Below are 23,090 nucleotides of genomic sequence, written 5' to 3'. Positions count from 1 at the left end.
AATTGTCGAGCAGAAGTTGATAGCCAAGTTCTGCACCCATGAGGACAGCCTCAACCGGGATCTTGGGTTCATGTCACGCTACACGTAACCCCACCAGCAAAAAGGGAAAAAAAAGTTATGTGTTTTAATATTCTCTCTCTCTCTCTCTGCCATTTGGGTCTCTTTCTTTCTGTCTGTGTAATTGACACAATGTATATCCAGTGTACTGGGACGTGCTGTTCTCCGTGACTGGCCTGTTTGAACAACAACGACACCTTTTGATTGGTGTGATGCTGTCCCAGCTTAATATAAGATATGCGATTTGAGAACCTTTCACTCATTCACCTGACGAAGGGGATAATCTCCGAAAGCTTGTGATTTTAAAATAAAATTGTTGGACTATAACCTGGTGTTGTAAGATTCCTTACATTTGTCCACCCCAGTCCATCACCGGCATCTCCACATCATGTACTCTGTAGGGGCAGAGAAAGGGGCCTGAGAGGCTCAGACCCTACATTCCTGGCAATAGTTAATAAAACATTACTTTCTCAGATAACCACAAAGGATTTGTACAGGCCAACCACTGAGAAAACAGTATGGGGAGGGAGTCACTTGAAGTTGCAAAGACCCACCATTCAATGAAATCATGTACACTGTGCAGTAAAACACATAGAAGGTAATTGTCACCTTGGGCGTGGGCAGAAAGCTGGCGGTTGCAGAACGGCTGCCTGTTACACTCCCCGCCCGACTTTCCTTCCCATTGCAGTTGGTTCAAAGGAAAATCGGGAAGGGGGTGTAAAGGGCGGCCGATTCACAACCGCCACATAGTGAAGATCATCCCCACAGAGTGAACACACTGTCAGCAACTCCTTATCTGGAGGAACATCTGAACTCCAGATTACCTTTCTCAAGGAGTCTGCTGCCCTGACAGCATGACCACAGGAACGCAGGGCCCTGCACTGCGCCATCACCTTTCTATTGGGGGAGGGAAAGGAAGGGGGGGTGGGGGAGGAAGTGTTTAGTCATGATGGACTGGCCATCATGGTGTAGGGCAGGCTTGATGGACTAGCTGGCCGTTTTCTGCCCGTCAATTTCGTATCTTCGTGTGGTTGTATTCCACTTTTCAAATTCCAGTTCTAAAATGAAAGCGGACACTGGCGCACGATTTCAGCACACTGTTCCTGTCCACCCTGATTCAGTTTATTTGCAGGTGGCACTCCAGCTCAATCTGGGCACAGTGATGGAAAAGCTCCCTTTACGGCTGGTGACGCACTGAAGAAGCTAAGAACCAACTTTGCCATGAGGGTATCACATGGTAGTGACACAGTGATGTTACTGGCATGCGAGCCTCCCTGAGCAGGTTTTCTTTTCTTGCTCTGCCCAAGCAATATAGAAAAACATCTACCCCGTTCTCTTAACACCAGTAACTGCTGTACCAATGTTTCAGATCGACAAGCAGTTAGATCTAGTTAGAAGCCCATCAGTCTTCAAACTAGTTTTAGACATGTTTTAGACATGCTGCATGTCTAAAACCTTAATAAATTTATTCCTTTATCATTCAATGATGATTAAAATGAACCCCTCAAACATGTTCAACATCAAGACAATACAATGAAGGAAAAAGCAAGAGAAAAAAATATTATTCAGATAAAACAAATGAAAAATATGAACACTTTGGAAGGCCACCTCCTATAATATATGTTGCTCTGTTGTAACAAAACTCTCTCCCCGATTTCCTGCGTGAAATGACTGAGTAAAGAGATATAAAACAGCAAAGGTGGATGTGACCGTTTAGAGTCACTAATCAGTCACTACAATGGCAGTACCTCCTCCTCGGGTTTCTCTTCAGCACTTCCTTCTTGCTCGTCCTGGGAACTCAGGCGCAGCTTTGCCTTCGCTGGATGTTTACGACGAATGGAGCCACGCGACTCGTCTGTGATGCTTTGAATCTGCACAATGGAAAAGAGGAAGAATGGACAAGGTCGCCTCATAAGCACCGGCTTCGTTTGTAGAGGAAACGAGTACAGTGACTGAGAGCTGTTCATGGAGGTATCACAGGCGCTCACTGACTGATTTTGTTTTTTGTCAAGGTACTTAATATTTTCTCCCCCTTTGTGACTTCCTCTGCCACATAACATCAGTTATGGAGCAGCATTGAGACTAGACTTTCCCAAACCACCAACTAGTGAATTCAAAAAGGCACACCCAATGGTATAAAAATGCTTCAGTGCATATGTAACAACAAGTTTACCCTTCAGTTTACATTGCAGCCTCTCCTATATTGTTACTTCTACATGTTCTTCTTTCTCCCTACGACCCTGTTCTGTTGAAATCAAAGCTTCGACTACTCTCATTCTTTCCCAGGACCTCAAAAATTGTGAAACCCCTTTCCTACATTACAACAGGGACTACATTTCAAAAACACTTCATTGGCTATAAAGCGCTTTGGAATGTCCTAGGGTTGTGAAAAGCACTGTGGAAATGCAGGTCTTTCTTTCTTACTCCTTCCTCAAAACCTCAAATCCAAACTTAGCAATGCGTAACCACTACTTCTTCACTTACAGTTTTCTCCTCTACTTTCTTCAACATTGGTGGTAACCTGCCCTATGGACTTTGACCCCTCACCGAGGTTTTCCAAAAACTGTCACTGCAGTGCTGATTAATATTGGAAATGGCTGACATCCTGGTGAAACAGCAATTTCTTAACTACCTTTTTTTTTATTCGTTCATGGGATCTGGGCATCGCTGGCAAGGCCAGCATTTACTGCCCATCCCTAATTGCCCTTGAGAAGGTGGTGATGAACCACCTTCTTGGACTGCTGCAGTCCGTGTGGTGAAGGTTCTCCCACAGTGCTTTTAGGAAGTGAGTTCCAGGATTATGACCCAGCGATGATGAAGGAACGGCGATATATTTCCAAGTCGGGATGGTGTGTCACTTAGAGGGGAACGTGCAGGTGGCGTCGTTCCCATGTGCCTGCTGCCCTTGTCCTTCTAGGTGGTAGAGGTCACGGGTTTGGGAGGTGCTGTCGAAGAAGCCTTGGCGAGTTGCTGCAGTGCATCCTGTGGATGGTACACACTGCAGCCACGGTGCGCCGGTGGTGAAGGGAGTGAATGTTTAGGGTGGTGGATGGGATGCCAATCAAGCGGGCTGCTTTGTCCTGGATAGTGTCGAGCTTCTTGAGTGTTGTTGGAACTGCACTCGTCCAGGCAATTGGAGAGTATTCCATCACACTTCTGACTTGTGCCTTGTAGATGGTGGAAAAGCTTTGGGGAGTCAGGAGGTGAGTCACTCACTGCAGAATACCAAGCCTCTGACGTGCTCTTGTAGCCACAGTATTTTTGTGGCTGGTCCAGTTAAGTTTCTGGTCAATGATGACCCCCAGGATGTTGACGGTGGGGGATTCGGCGATGGTAATGCCATTGAATGTCAAGGGGAGGTGGTTAGACTCTCTCTTGTTGGAGATCGTCATTGCCTGGCACTTATCTGGCGCGAATGTTACTTGCCACTTATCAGCCCAAGCCTGGATGTTGTCCAGGTCTTGCTGCATGCGGGCTCGGACTGCTTCATTATCTGAGGGGTTGCGAATGGAACTGAACACTATGCATTCATCAGCGAACATCCCCATTTCTGACCTTATAATGGAGGGAAGGTCTTGATGAAGCAGCTGAAGATGGTTGGGCCTAGGACACTGCCCTGAGGAACACCTGCTGCAATGTCCTGGGGCTGAGATGATTGGCCTCCAACAACCACTACCATCTTCCTTTGTGCTAGGTATGACTCCAGCCACTGGAGAGTTTTCCCCCTGATTCCCATTGACTTCAATTTTACTAGAGCTCCTTGGTGCCACACTCGGTCAAATGCTGCCTTGGTGTCAAGGGTAGTCACTCTCACCTCACCTCTGGAATTCAGCTCTTTTGTCCATGTTTGGACCAAGGCTGTAATGAGGTCTGGAGCCAAGTGGTCCTGGCGGAACCCAAACTGAGCATCGGTGAGCAGGTTATTGGTGAGTAAGTGCTGCTTGATAGCACTGTCGACGACACCTTCCATCACTTTGCTGACGATTGAGAGTAGACTGATGGGGCGGTAATTGGCCGGATTGGATTTGTCCTGCTTTTTGTGGACAGGACATACCTGGGCAATTTTCCATATTGTCGGGTAGATGCCAGTGTTGTAGCTGTACTGGAACAGTTTGGCTAGAGTTGCAGCTAGTTCTGGAGCACAAGACTTCAGCACTACAGCTGGCATGTTGTCGGGGCCCATAGCCCAGTGCACTCAGCCATTTCTTGATATCACGTGGAGTGAATCGAATTGGCTGAAGACTGGCTTCTGTGATGGTGGGGATATCGGGAGGAGGCTGAGATGGTTCATCCACTCGGCACTTCTGGCTGAAGATGGTTGCAAACGCTTCAGCCTTGTCTTTTGCACCCTGCTCGTCTGTCACGATAACAGTCATCCCATTGTTTATTGAAAGCTCTAAGATGTGATTCAACCCTCCTATAATCCCAGTGAGGAGCTGTGCTCAAGTGTGGGGTTGAGATAAGGTCACAAATCTGTAGCCCCCAAACTTTGACCCACACACCCTGGGAGGGTGGCTCCTCACTGGGAGTGTGAGAGTGCTGGATCATCCCCTAAAACTTTGATCATGAAAAGATCTTATTAAAAAAATTGGCAGAACAAGTTGGTATCATCAACATGGTGTGTCAGATGGCTATATTCCCTTCTGGTCCTGTACAATATTGGTTGGTACGTTTACTGACTGAGCCACCTGAGCAGCTTGTTATCCAGGGCAGCCTCCTTTGTTCTGTTATTAAACTGCACTCTTGAGAGCTAACACAATTTGAGCATCATTAGAAAAATAAATGCTACAAATGGCATTTTAAGATTTCACAACTCGAAGAACAAGATTTCTCATGAAGCAAAATAAATGGTCCCGTACCTCACGTTCCCTCTCATTCTTCGTCAGATGCATTTGCTTCAGAATCTGTGACCGTTGCTCCATCATCAATGTTCGCTCATAAGTGTAAGCTGAGATATCACTGTCATGCTATGAAGCAGAACAATAGATGAGATAAGAAGCAATAACACTTACTTAAATTTATCATTTTAATTTTCCATGGGTGACATATCAATGTTGCGGCGGGGGGGAGCTACAAAATTATCCCAAATGTCCATAGGATAAAGCAGGTACATGAACAATGACGGACAGGAAAAGACTCTCTGGTTCACCCGGCCTGTTTTGCACAGCTGTGATGCCTTGTGCATCAGAATACATACACTCCCCATCCCACCTGAAATCCATGTGATCTACAGGGAGAGGCAAAAAACCAGATAAAAGCCTAGGCCAATTTTGGAAAGAACATAAGAACATAAGAAATAGGAGCAGGAGTAGGCCAATCGGCCCCTCGAGCCTGCTCTGCCATTCAATAAGATTATGGCTGATCTGATCCTAACCTCAAATCTAAAGAACACAAGAAGTAGGAGCAGGACCCGGCCACTCAGCCCCTGGGCCCGCTTCGCCACCCACAGGGCCTTGACCGATCCGAACTCAGCTTCATGTTCAATTTGCTGCCCGCTCCCCGTAACCCCTAATTCCACATTGAAAGAATATCTGGGAAATTCCTGTCCGACTCCTGTGAGTGATCAAAATTAGTTCCAGAGATCACAAGCTTTCAAGGCTTTAGAAAACAGTTTCCATAGTAGCTCATGATGTTCAGGTATCTGACCTGGGCGTCTATAATAATTACCAATAATGGACTAGAATTTACTGAGTGCCAGCGCCCGTAGACTTTCTATGGGGTTTTGCACAGCAAGTTCCTGTCAGCAGGACATCTGGATGGAGTGGCACCCTCTACAGGGCATCTGGGACCTGTGTGAACAGGGCAAGCAGCTGTGTATCTCCTTAATTAATCAGATTGACGAATCGTTAATGAGCACCGCAAAGTCTGAACCAGGAAGTATAAGTTAAAATAGTGAATTCAATGTCAAATCAGGTACAGAAAGTGAAATAAAGAGAGGGAAAGAAAGATTGCGTTAAGAGAGAGAGAAAAAAGAGGCTGAAAGAAAAAGTGAAAAAGAAAATTTTATTTAAATAAAAAAAAACTCCAAAAATAATTAAAAGCTGAAGGAATGAGACTCCACACGTGTAGAAGTTAAGTTTCAGTGCCAGAGAGGTTTTTTGGTAGTAATTAAGACTTACTCTGCCGTTAAAAGGGTGCTTACACTGGAATGGACAAGCCCTAACTTTTTGTGGTGCATTTAGTCCGTATCTACGATGTCAGTACAGGAACTTCATGCCGTTCAATGTATCTGAATGAGGAGTCAGACGGCAAGATGCCGTAGTACACTGGTATGAATGGCCACTTATCCACACTTATCTCCACATTTCACAACTATCCTCGTACCATCTCTACGACTTCCACCTCAGCTACGATCCGCAGGTGATAGAGAAACACTGTAAGGTCCTTCTTCATCTGGATGCTGTTATCTTCCATCTGGGCCACTGTAAAAATGCGCATCTTGCACTTCCTCCACACCTGTCAATCAAAGACAGGCATGAAAGAGGTGTCAGCAATACCTGTGCAGTACATAGCCAGTGTGGAATATAATTTTACAAGAAGGCAATTTTACAGAGAATCGTGGATACCTGGGAATAATTATTAGGCTGCAGTCTCGCTAAGATGTTCGGATGACATTTTAAATGGTGCTTCTGAAAATGGGTCCCACCTGAAAAGTTAACTTGTCTCTTTTTTTCCAGACACGGATAGACCTGCCGTGCATTTCCAGCATTTCCTATTTACATTTCATAAATGGCGTGCAAGGCTTGACCAAAGGATGGATGAGATTACTAACCTCCAGCCAATCCTGGAAATACGGACCTCCAATTTCCTCGGAGGTACCTCCGGACTCCTGGTTGTGCTGCGTCCCTGCTGTTTCTGGGATTTTCAAATCAGTCTTGTAAGGACGGGAACCTCTGCCTGCCCCTTAATAGGCCATTGACATTAGGAACTCCTTGTAATCTGGCTCATTCAGGACCAGGCTTAGGACTGGAGGCTGGTTTGCCGAATGAGATGAGGTGTACCGGCCTCCAGACAGAGACAAGTAGGGTCCAGACTGGGAAGTAGCCTGAACCCCAAAAAATAACTTTTTAAAAAATAGAACAGTGCTGGGAATTTCCTCGGGGGCTTCTTCTAATCGGCCGTTGTAACTTTGGTGCGAGATCGGCGTAAACCCTTGTTTATACATCTGTCTGGGGTTTCCGCCAAAGTTATGTCAACCAATCGGGAGAACCCCCTAGGAAATTTCCGACGCAGATTAGGACCATTCCCCTTCCACAGGGGACCGAGGGGACACTCAGTGAGGTCTAGGCAACCCTACCTCCCATGGTGGGCAGGTAATGGGCAGCTGAGATACCTCTGTAGTGGTGCAGGTGCCCAACAGCCCCAAAATACAAACTAGGTGCCCTCCTACTGATCTCGCAAACTCCAGTAGGGTGAGTGCTGTAGGGCACCAGCTGGCACAATCCTGGCATAACCACTGGGATCGTGGCCTGTGGATTTTCGGGGCCATGATATTTAATTTATCCTGCATTTTATTTTAGGTGTCATAGTGGACACTGAAAGCCAAGGACTCGCTGCATGATGATTAATGGTTGTGATGTACTCAAGTGCAAGTTTGACAAGGTGTCTATGATAAATTGGATAGTGGTGAAGGATAGACTACTAGAGCAAGGTCTTCAGTTGCTTCCGAGTCTTGATTCACAGAGATCTCCCTTACATATACCCCACATCCTAGATAAGCGCTCATATAAAAGGATACAAGAGAGTCCCCAATTGACACACACCACCTGAATACAATTAACACTAATTGATATAGCTCACATGATACAATTAACAGTGTTCTCTGAATTTTATTACCAGAATATGAAACAGGCAGCGTAAATTATATGCAATTAAACTACAGGCCATTTTGAAATACAAGTAGGAGTTATACTCCTGGTAATTTGATAAATCTACATTTAGTAACACAGGTCATCAGCTGGTTCACTCACTGAGTTTCTGATTTGTTACTGCAGGGCAAATCCGTGTTAGATTCTAATGCATTGATTTTAAAAGTCATTGTTTCCAAATACTAATATTATTCTCCATAGATGCTGATTGTTTAACGGAGAAGTTTTTAACTGTATCATATTGAAGCATCTTACAGTGACAGTGCCAGAAGAACAAGTCGTTAAGTGAAGAAAGGAGCACAAAATAACAATGGCACATGTATATTATTAGTTTTTTTTACATTTCCATTTGCACTCCTTCAATACTTTCTCAATAAATAAGATTTTAGCATATTAAAACAGGCAGGATGAAGTTGGTATTTTGAGCCCTGTACTTGAGCAAACAGTTAAAGTATGAGAGGTGGGTACAATAGTACACTTCTACAAAACCTTTTTCCTAGGCACTGACCATAGTAAATTTACCAGAAATACAGAGCAAGAACGGTGTTGGTGTGTCCAGCTCAGCATCTACAGCACAGTTCAAAACATTATGTAGTTTGGAAGGCTTCCAGTGTATGTCCTATTCCAGTTCAGCCCTGTATGCACAGAGCATGGCACCAGTTGATCTGTACCTACAAAGTGTGGTGATTGCAGCCCTCAGATACATAAGAACATAAGAAATAGGAGCAGGAGTAGGCCATACGGCTCCTCGAGCCTGCTCCGCCATTCAATCAGATCATGGCTGATTTTCGACTTCAACTCCACTTTCCCACCTGATCCCCATATCCCTTGATTCCCCTAGAGTCCAAAAATCTATCTATCTTAGCCTTTTATATAGTCAACAACTCAGCATCCACAGCCCTCTGGGGTAGAGAATTCCAAAGATTCACAACCCTCTGAGTGAAGAAATTCCTCCTCATCTCAGTCTTGAATGGCCGACCCCTTATCCTGTGACTATGCCCCCCTAGTTCTACATTCTCTAGCCAGGGGAAACAATCTCTCAGCATCTACCCTGTCAAGCCCTCTAATAATCTTATATGTTTCAATGAGATCACCTCTTATTCTTCTAAACTCCAGAGAGAATAGGCCCATTCTACTCAATCTCTCCTCATTAGACAACCCTCTCATCCCAGGAATTAATCTAGTGAACCTTCATTGTACCGTCTCCAAGGAAAGTATATCCTTCCTTGGATAAGGAAACCAAAACTGAACACAATACTCCAGGTGAGGTCTCACATTACTGCCCCACAGGAATGAATAAGCAGAGTAGTTACTACTGATTATGGGGATTGCAGTCCTGTACCTGCAGTCCTGCTGCTCCAGTTAATTTGAGTGATTGCAGTGAGGGTTATTGATCATAGTACTGCTATTGATGTCAATTCTGCACCTAAAATGAACTGCAGTAATTCTACTGGACAAGCACGGATTCAGAACTAACCAAACAATACAGCAATACGGTAAATGGCTGCTATTAACAAAACATTTCCACGTTACCTTATGCTGCCTGAGGAGGAAAGGCAGGAGCATCAGCATTCCTCCGTCATGAACTATCCACCAGACATCAATGTAACCCTCAGCATACCTCTCCTGGCTGGATGGAAATGCAGCGATATTCTTAGCTACCAGAAGCGCCAGGTGGCCAGCTGTTGTTTCTCGAACCACTTCTACAAAAGCAGAGGTGACAAAGTGACTGGTTGTCGCTTTCACTGCTCGGTGCTCACGGTTCTGCGTTTACACAGTCTTTTCAAAGCATATTATTATTTTCATTCAGAAAAAAAAAGAACAATTAAAAGGATTCTTTAGGGTAGTTACAGAGAAACTATTTCCTCTGGTGGGGGAATCAAGAACGAGGGAACATAATCTTAAAATTAGAGCCAGGCCAATCAGGATGCGAAATCAGGAAGCATTTTTTCACACAAAAGGTGGTAGAAATCTGGAATTCTCTCCCCCAAAAGGTCTGGATGCTGGGACAATTGGAGTTTTCAAGACTGAGATCGATTTTTGTTGGGTTAGGGTATCAAGGGACATGGAGTTAAGGCAGGTAAATGGAGCTGAGGTACTGATAAGCCATGATCTAATTGAATGGTGGAGCAGGCAAGGGGGCTGAGTGGCCTACTCCTGTTCCTATATTCCTAATTTCTAACTTCTGCACATTTGAAAGATCTTACAAATTCTTAAGAAATGTCTCACGTCTGACTTAACGTACAAGACCCCACAAGTAAATCTCAAGCATTCTAGATGCCACATTCTGCTATGTATAAATTATAATGATGGGTAGGAGCATGTAACAATGCTGTAGCAGACAGGAGGGGTTTGGGTGACATAAATGACAATATTCAAGATTGAGCAGTTCATGAGCATCTGAACTCTCAGTGTTGTATAGCCCCATATGTAATCCCAGACATTTTCATTCTTTTTAATAAGTATGATAAACAAGTTTTCTTTTCCTCCCCCATTAGAGAGTTTTCGTTCACTTACACTGTTAGAACTGTACTGTTTGTTACCATCTGCTGTATTTTTCCCTATTACTGCTGAATGCCACCGTTATGTCTGCAAAGTTTTGTTGCACTACATGACAGGATGACATGGCGCAAGAGGAAAATTGAAAATCCAGTAAACTTGTGGCCGAGGGTTCTATTTTCCACTCATTGACTGTGAATGGATGAAAAATCTAGCCCCATTTGCTAAAATTTTCAGAAAGTTCCATGTGAGACTTTTAAAGTCGGTTAACACTTATGTTGTTCTATCCCTGTATCCTTTGAATTACTTTTAAGTTCAGTTCCTGTGCTATTTTTAAAATTGCTTTGTAATCTGATTCAGAATGCATGGATAATCCCTTAAGAATCCTGTGATTTTGTTACATACCGATTATATTTTTCCATGTTCTGGGATCGTCAGATTGTCTCCAGGCTCTTGGCCAGCCCATCAGTACAGTGTTGTGTTGCATTCCTCCCAGACCACATGACTGGATGAGATGAGACATGCCATCACGCAGGTTGGACGATACGACCGCCTGACAGAATCCTTTAACCTTTTCCACTTCCATGAGACGTTTAATGGACTGTCCAGAGAGATGTGGAGAGAACAAAACAAGAATTGAAAGAAAATAATGTGAACACAGATTGTCAGAGAGATCAACATTTGTAAGGCTGCTTGAGTGGGCTATGACGATGAAAGTGAGAGCGTGCTTGGTCACCTACACAGAGGATTGGTTTGAAACAACTGTTTTCAGCTCTTATCATCACAAGCCTTCATGTCCTTCCTCCCTAGGCTGGTTTGAAGTGTGGTCTCTTTCTGATGGAATTCGTAAATAGGTGTTGATTACCTGAAGCCCCTTTTGCCAGCTTCTTAAATTACGATATTTAAATGCATGTTCTGGATCAATAGACTTGAAATACTATGGTTTGTGATATCACAGGATGACCCACTGTACTAAATCAACAAAACATATCTGAAGATGGCCATACCTCATTGTGTATGAGTTACCAGGTCAACCCGCTTGTGTGATATAAATTGTATCCCACAGCTCCTCATCCTGTGCACTCTATAGTCATTAATTCACAGCGTAACATACATTCCCCGTGCCTTTGATCATAGAATTAAAAAAAAATCTTCACAGCAGTTAATGATTAATTGCCCCTCAACAACGGAGCCTTGAGGGATTGTTATTGCATAAATAATTTCAGTTATATATTACTCATCGGGGATTTTTTTTAGATTAAAAAAAAATTCTTACGTGATGGCACTGAATTGAAAAGCATTAGAGCATTTTTTAAAACTCATCAAAAGAAATACCTCCCCTCCCCCCAAAGAGGGAGGGACGGATCAGAAATCAAATCAAGGTAAGTAGGTTACTCTTGTATAACCTCCTGGCACCAGGTTCAATGGCAACGTTACCAGAGATCAGATAAATGTTGTCTACCTGCTGTTCCAGTGATCCAATGAAGTCGAGTGCAGCAAAGGGCTATGAAATATGGGCAAAAATAACTTACACAAAAGTAAAAAAAGATTGTTTTAAACCATAAAATACCAAATTTCAAGAACAGAGTGAAACAAAATTATATAGAATTTTTTAGCACAGAAACAGGCCATTTGGCCCAACAGGTCGATGCCTGTGTTTATACTCCACACGACACTCCTCCCACCTTATTTCATCCAACCCTGTCAAGATATCCTTCTATTCCTTTCTCCCTCATGTACGTATCTAGCTTCACCTTAAATGCATCTATGCCATTCAACTACTCCAAGTTCCACCTTCTCACCACTCTCTGGGTGAATAAGTTTCTCCTGAATTTCATATTGGATTTATTAGTGACTATCTTATATTTATGGCCCCTAGTTTTGGACTCTCCCACAAGTGGAAACATCTTCTCTACATCTACCCTATTGAATGCCTTCATGATTTAAAAAACCTCTATCAGGTCACCTCTCAGTCTTCTCTTTTCTCAAAATGTAGAACCTTCTTTATTTCCCATGTTAATGTTAAATTTCTCCCTTTATTCTGCATGTTAATTTGGTTGTGCTAATGGTTAATGAACTGTTTTTTAAGCAAATCTGAAATTGTTCCAGCTCTTAACTCCAAGTGAAATGATCGTATAAAGCATTGGGCTATTAAGCAAAAACTTTTCATTGCATCACATCATGGTTAAGCAGCTCACTGACAATTATCTTCTCTCACAGACTGTTTTTGTGAAGCATAGTCCGCTACATCAAAGCAGCTAATGTTGTGGAACAACGGGCTGGACAGAAGGGCAGGATGCAGGTTTCATCTGCCCAATCTCAACTGTCTAAGTGCACAGAGGTCAAGCACAGAGGCGAGGCACTCCCCACAGGAAGAGAGGAAACATTGGAGCACCAATCACCCCCGCTTGCTCTCACCTAATGCCTCACTAAAAAAAGAACTGCTAATGGCAGACTGGAAGTAGATCTCCACATCATCTCTTTACCTGGGAAGGCATCTGATTGATGTATCTTTGAAAGCTTTTTTTTTCTCATATTTAATAAATTCCTTCACGAAAAGCCACATTTCAGGATGTCTCAAACTATAAATTAAATTTTGCGGGAATGATTGCTGCTCTTTTGCGAAAGGCACGCTCTTAAATTTGCCTACACCTGCAACAGATATGTCTTTTAATGTCCATGATAAATTAATATTGATGGTTAAGTGTTACAATAGGTTCAGTATATTGTTGTTTCACTTCTGGGACCTCAAATCCAGCCCAGGTTGAGGGGACGAATGTCATCCCCCCGTGCTAATTCAAAAATCATTTGGGTAGCCTCGATCCAGTTTCTATTGAGTATGGGTCCACTGCATAGGTCTACCTGTATTTAAGTATTAAATTGGAAATGTCACAGAGAGAAGTCCATGAGGGTGGCTGGTGTAAAAAAGTGAAATGTTAGCTTGGTACAGTAGGGTTTCAATTAAGGGACCTTGTTTGGTTCTTGCACAGTATTGTTTCCCGGTTTCTGGCAATGTTGCTGTTGAACCCAAGATATACCCAAACTGGAAGTATCCAATGCTGTTACTGGATAAAATAGCATAAAATGTTTTATCATAGCATCATAGACTGGTTACAGCACGGAAGGAGGCCATTCAGCCCATCGAGTCCATGCCGGCTCTCTGCGAGAGCAATCCAGCTAGTCCCACTCCTCCACCCTCTGCCTGTAGCCCTGCAAATTTTTTCCCTTCAAGTTCCCTTTTGAAAAGTTCCCTTTTGAAAACCACGATTGAATCTGTCTCCACCCCCCTCTCAGGCATTACATTCCTGATCACAACCTCTCGCTGTGTAAAAAAGCTTTTTCTCATGTTGCCTTTGGTTCTCTTGTCAATCATTACCTTTAATCTATGTCCTCTGGTTCTTAACCCCTCCGCCAATGAGAACAGTTTCTCTCTATCTACTCTGTCCAGACCCTTCATGATTTTGAACATCTCTATCAAATCTCCTCTCAACCTTCTCTGCTCTAAGGAGAACAACACCAGCTTCTCCAGTCTATGCACGTAACTGAAGTCTCTCATCCCTGAAACCATTCCAGTAAATCTCTTCTGCATCCTCTCTAAGGCCTTCACATCCTTCCTAAAGTGCGGTGCCCTGAACTGGACACAATACTCCAGTTGTGGCCGCACCAGTGTTTTATAAAGATTCATCATAACCTCCTTGCTTTTGTACACTATGCCTCTATTTATAAAGGCCATGATCCCGTATACTTTCTTAACCGCTTTCTCAACATGCCCTGCCACCTTCAAAGATTTGTGCACATATATCCCCAGTTCTCTTTGTTCCTGCACTCCTTTTAGAATTGTACCCTTTAGTTCATATTGCCTCTCCTCATTCTTCCTACCAAAACTTCACACTTTTCTGCGTTGAATTTCATCTGCCATGTGTCCGCCCATTCCACCAGCCTGTCTATGTCCTCTTGAAGTCTATCACTATCCTCCTCACTGTTCACTACCCTTCCAAGTTTTGTGTCATCTGCAAATTTTGAAATTGTGCCCTGTACACCCAAGTCCAAATCATTAATATATATCAAAAAAAGCAATGATCCTAGTACCGACCCCTGGGAAACACCACTCCATACCTTCCTCCAGTCGGAAAAACAACCAACCATTCACCACTACTCTCTGTTTCCTATTACTTAGCCAATTTTGTATCCACACTGCCACTGCCCCCTTTATTCCTTGGGCTTCAACTTTGATGACAAGCATATTCTGTGGCATTTTATCAAACGCCTTTTGGAAGTTCATATATACACCACATCAACTGCATTGCCCTCATCAACCCTCTCTGTTACCTCATCAAAAAACTCAATCAAGTTGGTTAAACATGATTTGCCTTTAACAAATCCGTGCTGGCTTTCCTTTATTAATCCACACTTGTCCAAGTGACTGTTAATTTTGTCCCAGATTATCATTTCTAAAAGTTTCCCCACTACTGAGGTTAAACTGACAGGCCTGTAGTTGCTGGGTTTATCCTTAGACCCTTTGTTGAACAAGGGTGTAACATTTGCAATTCTCCAGTCTTCTGGCACCACCCCCATATCTAAGGATGATTGGAAGATTATGGCCAGTATCTCTGCAATTTCCACCCTTGCTTCCCTCAGCAATCTAGGATGCATCCCATCCGGACTGGGTGACTTATCTACTTTAAGTACAGCTAATCTTTCTAGTACCTCCTCTTTATCAATCTTTAGCCCATCCAGTATCTCAACTACCTCTTCACTTACTGTGATTTTGGCAGTATCTTCTTCTTTGGTAAAGACAGATGCAAAGTACTCATTTAGTACCTCAGCCATGCCCTCTGCCTTCAAGTAGATCTCTTTTTTGCTCCCTAATCAGTCCCATCCCTCCTTTTACTATCCATTTTCTGTTTACATGCCTATAGAAGACTTTTAGATTCCCCTTTATGTTAGCTGCCAGTCAATTCTCATATCCTCTCTTTGCCCCTCTTATTTCCTTTCTCGCCTCCCCTCTGAACTTTCTATATTCAGCTTGGTTCTCACATGTATTATCAACCTGACATCTGTCATACGCCCCTTTTTTCTGCTTCACCTTACTCTCTACCTCTTTTGTCATCCAGGGAGCTCTGGTTTTAGTTGCTCTACCTTTCTCCCTCGTGGGAATGTACCTAGACTGTACCTGAACCATCTCCTCTTTAAAGGCCCCCCATTGTTCATTTACAGTTTTAACTGCCAATCTTTGATTCCAATTTACTCGGGCCAGATCCGTTCTCATCCCATTAAAATTGGCCCTCCTCCAATTGAGTATTTTTACTTTAGAGTGGTCCTTGTCCTTTTCCATAGCTCATCTAAACCTTATGATATGATGATCACTGTTCCCTAAATGTTCCTCCACTGACACTTGCTCCACTTGGCCCACCTCATTGCCCAGAATCGGATCCAGCAATGCCTCCTTCCTCGTTGGGCCGGGAACGTACTGGTCAAGAAAGTTCTCCTGAACACACTTCAAAAGCTCCTCCCCCTCTTTGCCCCTTACACTATTACTATCCCAGTATTATCCCATTATTACTATCCTATATTAGGATGGTTGAAGTCCCCCATTATCACTACTCTATCGTTCTTGCACCTCTCTGTAATTTCCCTGCAAATTTGCTGCTCTATATCCTTCCCACTAGTTGTTGATCTATAGGATACTCCCAGTAGTGTAATGGCACCTCTATCATTTCTTAACACTAACCAAATAGATTCTATCCTTGACCCCTCCAGAACATCCTCTCTCTCCAACACTGCAATATTCTCCTTAATCAATACTGCCGACAACCCCCCCCACCCCCTCTTTTCTTTCCTTCCCTATCTTTCCTGAACACCTTGTATCCAGGAATATTTAGTACCCAATCCTGCCCTTTTTTGAGCCAGGTCTCTGTTATCGCCACAACATCATGTTCCCATGTGGCTAATTGCGCCTGGAGCTCACCACCTTGTTTGCTATGCTTCGTGCATTTACATACATGCACTGTAAACCTATCTTAGACCTTCTTGTATTCTCTCTTAGTCTGATCCTATCTAATACCGTACTATTTCTTACTCTAGTGCTATCTGTCTCTCCCAATCCTTTGCGCACCTTGTTTCTCCTTTCCAATGCCACATCCTGGTGCCCAACCCCCTGCCAAATTAGTTTAAATCCTCCCCCACAGAACTAGCGAACCTCCCTGCAAGGACATTGGTCCTAGCTCTAGTAATCCACCTTTGAGGTGCCTTTGAGGTCCTGCTTATTAATCTCTTTCCTAACTCCCTAAACTCTTTCTGCAGGACCTCAACCCTCTTTCTACCTACATCGTTGGTACCGATATGGACGCCAACCCCTGGCTGTTCACTCTTCCCCTTCAGAATGTTCTGCAGCCACTCAGTGACATTTTTGACCCTGGGCACCAGGGAGGCAACATACCATTCTGGAATCAGGTCTGCAGCCGCAGAAACGCCTGTGTGCTCCCCTAACTATTGAATCCCCTATCACTAATGCTCTCCTGACCTTTCTCCTCCCACCCTGTACAGCTGAGCCACCCATGGTGCTGTGGACTTGGCTCTGACTGCACTCCTCAGAGGAACCCTCTCCCTCAACAGAATTCAGAACTGAATACTGGTTAGAGGGCAAGATGCCCTCAGGTTACTCCTGCACTACCTGCCTGGTCCACCTTGTCTGACTGGCGGCACCCAAAATGGACCTTTCTTACTTTGATGAGCTAAAGTCCATCCAAATAATTAAATGGGCTGGATTTTGCTGTAAAAATAATGGTGAGGCTGACAGCACCCACCGTTATTTATGCAAATCAGACAATAACTTCTGGCGACCGCAACATGCTCAGTTCAACGTGGAAATCCCGAATTTACTGTTCGAGATCCGATGTTCCTCCAAAACCTGCGCATAAAAGGCATCTTGCCAGCTGACTCACCATTCAAACGTATTGAATGGCATATTGATACAGACTAATCGGGCCAAAAAATGTTAGGGATTGTCTATTCCAGTCCACGTACCATTTTAACGGTGTGGCAAGTCTTAATTACTGCCGAACAACCTCTCTGGCACTGAAAATTAACTTTTACAAGTGTGGATTCTCATTCCTTCAGGTTTTAATTATTGTTGGACATTTTAAAAACTGTAATAACTCTTTTTTCTTGCTTTTTCTTTCTGTTTCTTTTATCTCTGTCTCTAACTCCCCTCCCTTTATTTTGTTTACTGTACCTGATTTAATATTGAATTCACTATTCTAACTTACACTTCTTGATTCAGTCCTTGCGCTGCTCATTAACGATTCTTCAATCAGATTGGTGAAGGAGATACAAAGCTGCTTGCCCTGTTCAAACAGGTCCGAGAAGCCCTGTAGAGGGTGCCACTCCGTTTGGCTGTCCCGTTGGTAGCAACTTGCCGTGCCAAAGACAATAGAAAGGCTATGGGCAAGTGTCATGCCAAAGGTTTGCACCCACCAGTGGTCAGGAGAGTTTATTGCACTAGAGTTTCCTGGGTCAGCATATCTATTGGAGTAGCGATTAGCATACATCCTGTGTTAAATGGGTGTAAGGTGCGAGAGTGCATGCAAATTAGAATGCAGTCTTTAAAAAGACAGCTCAGCTTACATACTTCAGCAGTAGATTGGGGGACAACCAGGTAAGGAAGGAGCAGTGCTTGGCTCACTAATTTGACTCCCAGATAATTTCATTGTGTGCCTCATCAATCTTTTCATCATACTTTTCAAGTGTGCCTACAGGAGGAGCTGCTGGAACAAGCAGCCAAACAAGGCAGCAGGCTATGGCATTCAGGCACAGGAGAACAACAGACTGGGCATCTGTGCTAGCAAGCCTGCCAGGAATATCACTTGTGCTACCTGGAGGGAGATGGCACTGGCACTGAGTGCCAACTCTGTCATCTCCCAGGACTGCTGATCAGTGGTAAAAGAAGTTCAATGACCTTACCAAGGTAACACACTGGACACTCTCTTTTCTTCCTTGCCCACCCTGGGCACCATCACACTTTTTAATCTCTTCTACAACTAGCCCTTCAGAATCTATTCTGGTCCTCTGTGATAATGATCAGCTAGCCTGTTTTGTTAGTGATGTTCGTTGAGGGATACATATTGTTCAGGACACCAGGGTGAACTCCCCTGCTCTTCTTTGAATAGTGCCATGGGATCTTTTACATTTACCTGAGAGGGCAGAGGGGGCCTCGGTTTAACATCTCATCCGAAAGACAGCATCTCTGACACCTCCATGCAGAGCAAAGTGGTGGAGCAAACACAGCAGGCAAAACATTGCTGGTTGTAGCTCAGCTCTGCAGCAGTTCACCTGCTAGGACAAACAGTCGGCAGCCTCTGCTGCACTGCCACTTTCATATGAAGGCTGGCAACACACTGCACTGCACCGCATCTGTCATGTGCGAGCTATTGCGCTTTATACTTATCTCTCATGCCGACAATAACTAGATTACCAAACATAAGACCAGTGTTGAGGTGTTAAAGATGATTAAAGGATTTGTTAGGGTAGATAGAGAGAATCTATTTCCTCTGGTAGGGCAGTCCAGAACAAGAGGGCGTAACCTTAAAGTTAGAGCTAGACCGTTCAGGGGTGACGTCAGGAAGCACTTCTTCACACAAAGGGTAGTGGAAATCTGGAACTCTCTTCTCCAAAACGCTGTTGAGGCTTGGGGTCAATTGAAAATTTCAAAACTGAGATTGATATATTTTTGTTAGGCAAGGCTATTAAGGGTTACGGAACCAAGGTGGGTAGATGGAGATAAGATACAGATCAGCCATGATCTAATTGAACGGTGGAACAGGCTCGAGGGGCTGAATGGCCTAATTCTGTTCCTATATTCCTTCCTATTCAATGCTGTCGTGTCCACGAGTCACTTGCTCCAAACAGCAATTAAGCAGTGGTTGATAAACAGGTGGTACAGTCCTCACTGCATATAGCAGGCGCACTTGTGTTGATGCGATTTGCCCACTGTAGTTTGTGGATGGTAAGACTATAATAAGTTAACAGTGTGAATAACTGATTGAAGCTGCCCAAAGTCACCATTTTCCGATTGCTTCCTTAATTGTTAACAGTGCAAACAGCTGCTTGAAGCTGCCTGAAGACCCGACTTTGCCTTAAATGAGCAGAGCTTTTTAAATTGGCAAATATTGAAGTGCTTGAAATAGCCAGCGTGCTTAATATGGTTTAAGCGGCGCCTTTGTAATTAACATCTATGGTCATGACAAACGGTTAGCGCCATTTGCCCGATATAGGCGGCTGCCGGTGATACGCATGCCAAGTGGTGGGGACTGTACCTGTGCTCTACTCCACACCCCTGATATCACTTCATCTGATCTACAAATAGCACAGCCATTCTCTGCAACAACAAGAGTCATTTCCAGGCTTGAATGTGCTGCACAATTAGTTATGTGAAAAACAACAAAATGGAAACTGCAACCAAAAAAAAAACTATTAACAGTCGTCAGATAGAAGAGAGATTCATCTTTCTGCATGGACTGGATTTGATCCTGATCCCAAGACGAAAGGATAGCATTGTGAACAATGCACCACCTAAAATCCTGGTTGCAAACTAACTATCCAAATAAACTGTAAATTAGATGTGCCCCTATTGCCTTCTGATCTTGCACTTCAGAAAATGACCTCAACAATACCGAGATTCTCAAAGGTTATATTAGGTAGACGGGAAAGTAGGGTTGAGGAATGGAATATAAAAGTAGAGATATTTTGCTATAGTTGTACGCGGCATTGGTGAGACCACATCTAGAATACTGTGTGCAGTTTTGGTCTCCTTATTTAAGAAAGGACATAATTGCTTTAGAGGCAGTTCAGAGAAGGTTCACTCGACTGATTCCTGGGATGAGGGGGTTATCTTATGAGGTTGGACAAGTTGGGCCTGTACACATTGGAGTTTAGAAGAATGAGAGGTGATCTTATTAAAACATATAAGATCCTGAGGGGACTTGAAGGGGTAGATGCTGAGAGGATGTTTCCCCTTGTGGGAGAGACTGGAACTAGGGGACACAGTTTAAAAATAAGGGGTCTCCCATTTAAGATGGAGATGAGGAGAAATTTTTTCTCTAAGAGGGTCGTGAGTCTGTAGAACTCCCTTCTCCAGAGTGCGGGGGAGGCAGGGTCATTGAATATTTTTAAGGCTGAGTTAGATAGATTCCTGATTAACAAGGGAGTCAAAGGTTATAATAGGTAGACGGGAAAGTAGGTTTGAGGTCACAATCAGATCAGCCATGATCTTATCAAATGGCAGAGCAGGCTCGAGGGGCTGAATGGCCTACTCCTGCTCTTAATTCGTATGTTCATATTCTAATGAATTTATTTTAGCCAGTAAAATAACTTGAGCCAATATTAATCTTCTATTGCTGCCAGTCATATTGGCCTAAATTTTAACCTAGAAGAACGGGTGAGTTGGGGGCAGGGGGAAGGTAAAAAGTTTTAAATCTAAAACCCGCCTCCAACCTGCCCACTTCCAGTTTTAACGGAGGCAGGATGAGGGGCGGCTGACCAACCTGCTCTCAGGAGGTGAGTTGGTCAATAAAAGCTTTCAAGGAGGCTATGGGCCTCCATTTTTACAGCTCTTTTATTTTTAACCCCTGGGGGCCGGGATTCCCAAGCCGTCTACTTCACGCCATGTGAGAGGAGGCGAGAAGGCCCGAAACAGCAGGTATGTGCATTTATTGCACTGCTTGTGGGTCCAGAGGAGCAAAAGTGCTTCCCCCAGGCCCAACAAGCCTACCTGCAGCACCCCTCCACCCCCGCGATCTCTGACCCCCCTCCACACGATCTCCAGCCCACCCCAGTTGACCGCCGACCCTCCTGATGATTCCGGACCTCTAATGACTCCTGACCCCGATGACTCCTGACCCCCCGATGACCCCTGACCCTAACCCCCGATGACCCCCGATGACGCCCGACCCCGAACCCCCCGATGACTCCGACTCTGATCTCCAACCCCCATGACCGACCCCCCCACCCCCGCCAAGACTCAACATCTCGCATCCTCTTCCTTCCTCTTCTCCTGTCTTGACCGAGCCCAGCCTGTCAATCAGGCCGGCCTGTCAGGCAGGAAAACGACAAAAAAAGAAAGACGTCCTTACATCAAAATCCTAAGGATTCTGGGTTTCCCGTCAGGAATTCCACCCCCCCCCCCAGCCACCCACCACCCACCATCTTCCCAGCTCTGTGTTAAAATTTAGGTCATTAAATCTTCATACTTTATGCTAGACATGCTGAGACCAAAAGCCTTTAGACCATGTAGCACAGTTATTGAACATAAATAGATTTTGAATTGATCTCTACCTTTCCATTAAAACACTTGATGCCAGTTTTCTGACTAAACACCGCATACTCTGAAACGCCTCTCACATCATCAATAAAATGGAGGTAACAATGGTATTTGTGACCTACCTTTTGGTAAGGCCAAAAGCAGGGGTTAAAAGGTCTGCAATTGTCTGGATCAGCAGGCAGGTTCTTCACACACAGAAGCATAACAGCTGGCTAGAGTGAGCCTGCAGTCCAGAAAAGTGCCATCTGTACATGTGCTAGTGCATTCAATCCAGGCACATGCAGACGGAATTACCAACTCATGATCTAATTGCAAGAAAGGCCTATAATTCCACATTCACAGTTCTGTATACATTCGCTGGCATTCAGCTCTATGGTGTAGCACACGGTGTAGCAAGGAAGGTCTCTAGTATCTGGTCTCAATAAATGAGGCACGATTTCCCTGGCTTTTCTTTACTTTTCCACACCAACGTGGCGTTTTCTTGCTAATTATCTGTCTGTTTAATGAATTAGCAAGGTTACTGAATTGATGTAACTGAAGTCCGACACGTTTAAAAAATACATTTTGCTATATTCTTGTTTTTTAATATTTACTTATGGATTAATTCATTTAAGTTAGAATTTTAAAAAAAAATTGAACCTTAAGCAGGGACAAGTTAAAGAGTGGGGCTAAAATTATGTGATGGTGTCAAATATTATGAGGGTGGGGTCAGAGGTTATGCACGTTCCCCTTTAACCACTGGCCAAAAGGAAAGGCATGCGAATGGATTACCTGTGGTTTAAGGCAACATTTCATGTAATAGTTTTGAATAGAAGGCTACAGACTGCAAAGTGCATCTGGTGGGGAAACTATTTATATGGCAGATGGGGTCAGGACATCCTTTCTCCTGGACTTGTAACTCGATAAAAATCTTTGCTTGAAGCTTCAATCTGCTTAAAAACATCTAAAGAGGTCCTGCAGAATATCTGCAGTAATTATAACATCTTCAGATGAACAAGAACATTTCTGACAACAAAAATACATCTAAAAGGAGAAAAGCAGTGTACGTTTTAAGGAACATGAAACCATCAGCAACTGAAAATTCAGCAAAGCATAAAAGAAAATAACTGTTAGCCCCTGAAAACCATGAGGGCAAACCTCATATCTCCACCAGGGATTTGAAAAGCACATGCAGAAAGAAATGCTTTACACAGAATTACATAGAATGTACAGCAGAGAAACAGGCCATTCGGCCCAACAAGTTCATGCCGGTGTTTATGCTCCACATGAGCCTCCTTCCACCCTTTGTCTAACCCTATCGGCATATCCATCTACTAATTTCTCCCTCATGTGTTTATCTAGCTTCCCCT

At 43.9% G+C, this 23,090-nt stretch overlaps 1 protein-coding gene across 1 annotated transcript in view; it reads right to left on the bottom strand.

Annotated features, from left to right (window-relative positions):
* Positions 1-23,090, bottom strand: part of LOC137335495 (solute carrier family 12 member 5-like) — a 290,880-nt gene that overhangs the window by 5,287 nt on the left and 262,503 nt on the right. Inside the window, exons 17-21 of the mRNA XM_068000838.1 lie at positions 10,830-11,025; positions 9,459-9,628; positions 6,382-6,513; positions 4,917-5,024; positions 1,806-1,928 (exon numbers count right to left, since the gene is read on the bottom strand). Of these exons, the coding sequence (XP_067856939.1) occupies positions 1,806-1,928; positions 4,917-5,024; positions 6,382-6,513; positions 9,459-9,628; positions 10,830-11,025 (729 nt within the window). The remainder of the gene's footprint in view (positions 1-1,805; positions 1,929-4,916; positions 5,025-6,381; positions 6,514-9,458; positions 9,629-10,829; positions 11,026-23,090) is intronic.

This window comes from Heptranchias perlo, chromosome 19 (genome assembly GCF_035084215.1).
Source record: "Heptranchias perlo isolate sHepPer1 chromosome 19, sHepPer1.hap1, whole genome shotgun sequence".
Classification (NCBI taxonomy): Eukaryota; Metazoa; Chordata; class Chondrichthyes; order Hexanchiformes; family Hexanchidae; genus Heptranchias; species Heptranchias perlo.
This window is presented reverse-complemented; position numbering and strand designations above follow the sequence as displayed.